General features: G+C 40.8%; 1 protein-coding gene across 1 annotated transcript; it reads right to left on the bottom strand.

The window, feature by feature from the left end:
• Positions 1 to 3,308: 3,308 nt before the first annotated feature.
• On the bottom strand, positions 3,309 to 7,729 carry crabp2a (cellular retinoic acid binding protein 2, a). Its single transcript, XM_039680193.2, has 4 exons — positions 7,441 to 7,729; positions 4,406 to 4,584; positions 4,003 to 4,119; positions 3,309 to 3,899 (listed from the first exon to the last, which is right to left on the bottom strand). The coding sequence occupies exons 1-4, from the start codon at positions 7,520 to 7,522 to the stop codon at positions 3,849 to 3,851; spliced, it is 429 nt and encodes a 142-aa protein (XP_039536127.2). The 5' UTR covers positions 7,523 to 7,729; the 3' UTR covers positions 3,309 to 3,848.
• Between the last annotated feature and the right edge of the window lie 439 nt (positions 7,730 to 8,168).

The raw sequence follows: 8,168 nt of genomic DNA, 5'->3' as shown, positions 1-8,168 counted from the left end.
CTCCGCTCCCGGTAAGCCTCTGCAGCTGCAGCCACCATCCAGGCTTCAGCATGAATCAGGCTGCAGGAAGTCGGCCAAGCCCATCCAGGCCGCTGCCAAACCAGGAGGCAAGCGCTGGTGCAAACAACCCTGGCAAGAAGAGTGACCCAGAGGTGGACCAAGTTGCTCTTCAGGAGGTGGTGAAGGCACCGCTCCTTCCCCTGGTGGAGGGCCGGGGCAGAGAATCTTTTGTTTCCTTTTCTTTCTGTGGGTACCACCGGCCAGTGGTACCCACGTTTTTAACAAAAGAGCAATTTCTGAAACCTCTGGGTCCCAAGAGGGCACACTTGGCAGTCGATGACGGTATGCCTTGTCACCCTCAAGCCCCTCTTTCAGCGCCAGTGAGCAGCAACAGCACCTTTGTTCCTGACACACTGATGCCTCCGCACACTCACTCTTCCCTTCGACAGAAGCAGGTACGTGTTGCACCACACACTCAGACCCCTCTCTGGGCCACTATGCCTTCCGAGTCGTGTCCCTGCATTTCGCCTCGCTGCCCCACCCCAGGTACTTCTGGTGTCGTTGGTCCCACTTGCACTGTGTCTGGGAGACTGGCCAGCGCTTCCCAGCCTCCAAGTCTCGCTGGCTCATTAATACTGTCAGACTCGGCTATGCAATTCAGTTCGCTCGGCGTCAGTGATTCCTGTAACTCGGCGTTGGTGATTCCTGTAACTTTACCGTTTTACGGTCAATGACAAGAGGACGAATCAGCTGTCTCACGAACGTAACCAGCACATTTATCCCCACATAGCAAAGCCATAACACAGCGAGGGAGAAGAACTAAGTAACATGAAACATTTCAACTACATATTTTACACCACTGACAAGGGAAAACTCACTACTCACTGTGTCTATGGCTAGTTTCCAGCTTTCTGCGGCTTCTCTTTCAAGGTAGTGATGAAACGCGTTTTGTAGCGTTGTTTGTTCGTGTTCGGCTACGGTAGAAACATGACGTCACAATATGTCGACCTTCATAGAAGTGGTGGTAGCCTCGGTTATGTAGATATAAATGTCCCATTCTAAGGTAATAAAAACATTACGGTTTATCAAGTAAGTTCTTTATACACCACTGAAAACATAGATATGGGTGTCATACTGCATTTCTGTTAATAGATACTCAACATTTTTACACATTGCACTTAAATGCAGAGGACAAATTCCAGGTATTGATTGCCATACTTGCCTTCACGTCACTTCACTAGTTGCGCGTGCGTGTGTGTGTGTGTGTGTGTGTGTGTGTGTGCTTAATGCTTAACTGATTCTCAAATTGCCTGCCAGCCAAATCCAGAGCAAACAGAATAGATGTTGGGAAGAGATTGTCATTCCAGATTTACCTGCCCTGCACATGGGCAAAATCAACATATGTGTGTGCGTGTGGGTGTGTGTTTGAGTTGTTAGACTATATGCTTGTGTTCCTTTGAAGTTAATGACCAAATATGCAAGTGTTTCTGGCACATTAGGGCCAATTACTGGCTGTGGGCACTCGCATGTGTATGTGTGTGGTTTTATGGTCTGTGCTCACAGTGTCCAAAGTGTTTGATGGGACATGTGAAGGTTCTAAAGAATGTGCATGTTTGGTTTCATATGTGTGCAAATATGCGGGCGGTTTATCGAGAGGGGAGAGACAGCTGCCTTTTACTGCCCCAGGGGGTAATAAAGGAGGAAGGGGAGGCAGTTATTTGGGGTCTTTTATAGGGGCAGGAGGTAGAGAGAGGTTGGTTTTATTAGGGTCACAGTAACCAAGTACAGCTGCAGGCATCACCCCTAAACCTCTCCACATTCCACCATCACCTACATTCATACCTTTGTTTTTCTTTGTAAGTGTGAATTCACTTGATCATGTCTATTAATCTCTACATTTCTGTTCTTAACTGTCCTGGGTGTACCGTGTATTGTAGATATATATGTACAGTATATATGGGTGTTTGTTGTCCTCATTTAATTTTTTGACCCTGAGTTTCTATTCCTTCTTATGATCCATGCTCCTTGTTAAGCACATCTGCCGTTAATCATCTTCACCTTGTAATCCGACTGGCATTTCCTGCTCAGAATGGATAGTTGGCTTCTTTGCCTGGATCTATTTTATTTTAATTTGGTTACTGGGGAAATTTCTTTGATGACTTATGTGGGGGTTTTACATCCATTTTTACATTACAATACATTTACATTCCATTCATTTGAACAGTGATTAGTGAATTAAAAGTGTAGGGTCTTGAAAAACAGAGAGATGAAAGGCAGGAACCAGAGACGGTGTGATAATGATGAGAAAGAAAGACTGAGATGGAAAAATCAGGGAGAGACGAAGGGGTGGAGAGCGACAGACAAGTTATTCTAGTTACAGCCAGCTGGCAGAAATACTATAATAAGATGTGAACCCACTAGTATGTCTGAGTGAGAAAAGAGTGTGAGAAAGAGTGAGGATTTGTTATAAAGGTCAATGTGATTTCTTTAATTTCTTTTTTATTTTAAAATAAAATCAATGAACATTCATTCCAGTGGCATCATGGAACCACCACTACGTTTCTGTGGGGATAAACGCTACTGAATGGCAGAAAAACACATGTTCTCGGCAGAAACCTTCATTGTCCATGCACAGAAATACAGTAAGTAGTTGTTTATACTTAAAAATAAAAATAAAAAGAGAGATTGAATGAAAATTCAGATTCAGTTTTTATTAAAATATATACAAAAATAAAGAGGAAAAGAGAAGGTTGGGATTGAAGATTCAGGGGTTTCTAATCACAATTGACCATTTGCTTAGCTCCGCCCCCTTTGGAACTGTCGCTAATTCAGACAAGATTTACAGAACGTCGCATAGGAATGAACTGGAGATTTCCATGAACAGCAGGATTTTAACCAATAGAATATTGTCCTTTCTTGGGCTGGAATGAATTGAAGTTGAAAAGCATTTTATCAGCCATTTTTCGTTTAAAACATTGTTAAGTTATGCTGTAACGAGTAACTTTGGCCACAGCAAATCAGAATGAAGGCATACACTTCTCACAATTAACTGAATTAAACTATAAAATGAAATTTAAAAGCAATCCATAGATAGATTCTCCATAGAGTTAGAAAGTAAAAGCCTGTCTGAGAACGGTTGGTAAGTTAGGATTGGTCAGTAATATTTCAAGACAGAGCTAAACAAAAGGTCAACTGAGAAAATAAAAAAAAATATGGACTGAACTTCATAAACATGTTCCGAGGGCATATCATACTTTGATGTACAATCTTAAGGCACGGTTACATTCACAAAATTTTGCAGGCAAAAATAAAAGTCCATTGTCTATTGCCATTAGTGTGGTGATTTATGAAGCATAGCTCACACAAGTCCACTGTCAGTTGAATCCGTTGCGAAAATTGAATGGGGAAATCTTCCACCCTTCCACCATCCACAAAAATCGTGTAGATTTTGTTTGTGAAAGTTCTGTGATTTATGATAAATGTGACTTTTCTGAGATTTTTACAGTGGTGAATGTGAACCGTCTTACCAAAGACTGATTTTCAAGCTTTAGATATCCAGGTCTTCATCTATGTGGAGACCAACCCTCAAAAGTGCTTTTCAGCACAAATTATGTGTTTGTTAAATGACCAATCAGGGCCCAGTTAAAAAAAATAAATCTTTGCTTGGATTTCTGGAACCTCGCAAGAATTATTTGCATGGCTCTGTCATGTATTATTCAAATACATTGTCAACAAAAAAAGAAAGACGAGATGAGGCAAAAAGGAAATAGATGATATAAAATCACAGTCAATGGTTAATGAGGAAAGACAGTGATATGGATGGATGTTCTTCCTTTTTCCTCATACTTTCACTCTCTGATATAAACTCTTGTGCACACCACATCATCTGCGGTCATTGTCTGCAAACAGGAAAAAAGACTATTAAAAGGAAAACTATGATTGAGGACCAATGTGTGTGTAAGAATCACAAGGATAACACATCATAACACGAATGAATCTCACCAGAATCAGTTCGCCGTCATTGGTTATCTCCCTGGTCCATGAGGTTTTTGGACCCTCGCCCTTCTGCAAAGTCTGTTCACAGCTAATTTTGCTGTCTGTTTCCCAACAAGGGAGGCTCTGAAAGAAACAGAGACAGACAAATAAGTAAAGGTCTTTTCTTTGGTATGTTTTAATGTGTGACTCTAAGACTGATCAGTGCCCATGAGAATGTGAGTTTCAGAGAAAGGGTGTGTGCTGAGTTTGATAGCTCCTCTGAGATGGAGGGTGTGATTGAGTCCACATCAGATTACAAACACAGAACTTTCGTATGGTTCTTGTTTTTTAGAACATTTTGGAAAGGGAAAACGCAGATCGACAAATGTAGGATGACGTTTAAAGTGTTTTTATATGGGTGTGTATATACCGTGCAGGGACGTCCATCCACAGTGGCCTCATTAAACTCCTGTCCAACTGTGAAGGTGACATGGGTGGTCCTCACAGAGGTGGAGGTCTTGATTGAAAGTGTCTCTCCATCCTGCGTAATCTCCACGGATGGCTTTGACGCGGCTGCGACCGCAATCTTACGCAGCATCACATTCACACCTGACAAAACACACATGCACATCAGAACAATCTCTTGAAGAACAGCTAGTCCAAACAAGCTATGGGAAAGGCTTCATTTATAGAGTTTTTGAGAGTTATGTTATTAAAATCTGCGCGCTCTGCCGACAATGTCTGATGACATCAACTGATTTAATGCTGCATATATTGGGAAAGATGAGATGCCCATGAAAATGAAAATGGTAATCCACACAGTACTACCAGTAAATAGTCTTTTTGATTGATGTTAACATTTAAACATATTCTACTATCACAACCAATTTAACACATTTTTAAATGTTATATATTAATATACAAATTTAATAGTCACCAATATCCAGAATGAATTTTTTTCTTCTGCTGAACACAAAAGAAGATCTTTTAAAGAATGTTAGTAACCAAACAGTTGATGGACTTCATTGACTTCCATAGTATTTTTTCCATCCTCTTCAAAATATCTTCTTTTGTATTCAGCAGAAGAAAAAAAAAATCATACAGGTTTGGAACAACTTGAGGGTGAGTAAATGGTGACATATTTTTTTTATTTTTTGGATGAATTATCCCTGAATGTTTGAATTTAAATTTATTTTATTTACACTCTAAAAAATGCTGGGTTGTTTTAACCCAATTTTGAGTCAAATATGGACAAACCCGATTGTTGGATTAAAAAAAAATGCAATTTATAAATTTAACCCAACAGCTGGGTTTGTCCATATTTGACCCAAAATTGGGTTAAAATAACCCAGCAACTTTAAGATTGTAATATAGGCGATATAAAGATGGCAATATCCAAAATCCTTGTCCGTGTGGGGGACATTTTTTGTCCCCATTAGTAAAACAGCTTAGAAATCATACAAAATCAAAGTGATGTTATTTTAATAATAATAAAAAAACTTTTTTGTGATATAGGTATAGGGGATAGATAGTTTATGGGGATAGAATATAAAGTTTGTACTATATAAAAGGTTAATGGAAAGTCACCATAAAACATGAAAAGACAATGTGTGTGTGTGTGTGTGTAGGTGGATGAACTCATTGAAAGGGGGAAGTTATTCAACCAGCCACAAGGGAAGCTGTAATCTATTAAACCTTCCTGACAGGAAATGGATAGAGCGCAGTGTGGAAGTAGGGAAGGGCAGAGGCAACAATGAAAAAAAAAGCATGGCACAGTTGAAGGAGGGCAAGATTACTGACAAGAGAAGAAAAAGAAACAAGAAAGGCAACAAAGACAGAAAAGGGGTATTCAAGTGTGGGAAAAGACAGCTAGATATTAAGAGGCCAGTCTCTCTCCCTCTCTCTCTTTCTGTGTGTGTGTGTATGTGTGTGTGTGTGTGTGCCCCTCTGTGCATCGAGTAGAATTTCACACTACTCACCTCACACACATTCCCACCTGTCACCAAGGGTAAATATATACACATGAAGGCAGACAAGATGGAGGCCAAAATTTAGACACACATTCAGGCAGAGACGCGGAAACACGTAGTCAATTACCCCATTGACTTTTAGCAGAATCCATTAGTGCACACACACACACACACACACACACACACAAGAAAACGTAAATCTAAACAATTTACTGAGGCAGGCAGAACCTTGTAAAAACATTAGCTAATAAAGTTAGACTGACTCCTGTCAGATCAAGCCCTGTTTTAAACTCCATCAGTAACCGAGAAAATATTTTAGGAGTCAGACGGTCAGGGTCAGTGTCATAGGTTAAAGGTCAAAGGAAGCATTTCAGAATAGAGGGATGAAGATGAGGACAGGAGATGGAGGAGGGTGGATGACAGGGTGTGGCGACAGGTCGGGCCCAGCTGTGCACGGGAATATTTGTGTTATGAAAATGAATGGTACGTGAGTGTGAATTTAAGAGTTATGTGAATGTGCATGTCTGTGCAAAACATTAAAACAAGTTGCACAGTTCATTCCTCAATGAACCTATCTGTCAATCATACACATTACATGCACTTTCGATGACATTTGTCCCCAGAAGTTCGTGTGGCTGCAGTTTGTCGTATTCATACCGGTAATTCATCATGTTCCCATGTCAGAAACAGCGGGACTCCCTCTCTATTGTGCACCTTCTCCGCCCTCTTTAACCTGTCTGCTACATTTCATCATTCTTTTGAATGGTGAAATGAAGGACCCACTCTCCCTTCTTAGGGAATCTGCTTCTTTTGTTCGACACAGACTGTTCAAGAGGGGTGTTTGGGTGGCAGCAGTGCCCTCATTAAGTCATACGTCAGTCAAATTTTGGGAACCCACAGATAAACTTGGATTCTGGTTTGAGCAATGGAAGCGTTTAAACAAGAGGTGGGTCGAGGTGGGTCGAGAAATACAGCAAGTGAACCGACTTTTCCAAACACACATGCCATGCAATTTACGCACCCACAAATTGAGAGCGCGAGGTGTTTTTTCTATCCTGCACAAAAACGCAAGACACTGAATGGATCTTTGAAGCACCAGTCACGACAGTATCACATTGCTCAAGGAAATTAATAGAAATAAGCTCAGCACTGCCAAATAAAAGTGCCATTTGTTTGTAACCTGACTAGTTTTAGTAAAACTATACACCAGTGTCACCATACACCACCAATAATATTTAGGCACTGGTGTTAACAACGCACCAAAGTTGGAATAATTAGTATAGTCTAAATAATACTTATTTAATAAGTAGTAACTAGTATCATAAAACCAGATACTGGTAGTTTTACGGGATACATTTTAAAGCGGTTTGCTTTTACACACAAGAGAGGTAATGAAAGTGTTGGTATGTAGCGCAATCCATGCCCGCGCGTCTAGGACTTGCGCGCGCTCTCTCTCTCTCTCTGCGCGCGCGCCGGCATCATGATAAACACTTACCCAGTGCTTTGAGAAGCTCCTCGAAGTTCTCTGAGCTTTTCATTTTCCAGGTACCAGCAAAATCGGGGATTTTGCGATCCATCGTGCGTTCTGTCTGTATTTATCCCACTAGTATTCTCACTTGTGTGGGGCAGTGTGTCGGTCCTTGATCCTGACACCCTCTAAATGTACCTGCAACTTTGATTCTGAAAGCAGCGTTCCCACTGCAAAAATTAAAATGAATTTTCTACTTTCTCTACCCTTTTAGCCTGCTTACTCTGACAAGATAACCTGAAGATGTCAATCGGTGCCTTTCTCTACCCGTCTAAGACTTTCATTCAGTTCTTCCAAACGTCCTAGCTTGTGGTGAATAGGTTGAACCTTAAATTTGGGCCAGTTATCACGCTTAATCTGTGAGCGCACACACCCCTTTTTTTGGAGAAACCCCACCCTCTACTTGCCCTGTCAAAACAAAGCGCCAATGATACTTCGAGATGATCTTGTCCCGCCCTCACCACGCCCCGCTGAAAACATGTGCGCACTTGAAAACGCCCCTTTGAGCTCGTTTTTATGTAGGCTAGCCTATTTATTTAGTTGCACAGTTATTCATTTAAATGAATGCGACTTTGTACATTGAAAATTATCGCTAAAACTTTCTTTCTATTTTACTGGCATATTCACAATCGTGCCAAAGGATTATATATAATGTATATAATGTCTAAATATTATTTGAAAATGTTTTAGTTTCT

The sequence above is a fragment of the Pimephales promelas genome, chromosome 12 (assembly GCF_988280905.1).
Source record: "Pimephales promelas chromosome 12, fPimPro1.hap1.1, whole genome shotgun sequence".
NCBI classification, from domain to species: domain Eukaryota; kingdom Metazoa; phylum Chordata; class Actinopteri; order Cypriniformes; family Leuciscidae; genus Pimephales; species Pimephales promelas.
This window is presented reverse-complemented; position numbering and strand designations above follow the sequence as displayed.

Bases quoted from the DNA above. Each gene is read 5' to 3' on its own strand.
- crabp2a (XM_039680193.2), bottom strand. From the start codon at position 7,522: ATGGATCGCAAAATCCCCGATTTTGCTGGTACCTGGAAAATGAAAAGC. The intron at 4,585-7,440 runs GTAAGTGTTTAT...GTGTTTTGTCAG, and splicing joins GGAGCTTCTCAAAGCACTGG to GTGTGAATGTGATGCTGCGT. The intron at 3,900-4,002 runs GTGAGATTCATT...TCCTGTTTGCAG, and splicing joins ATGACGGCGAACTGATTCTG to ACAATGACCGCAGATGATGT.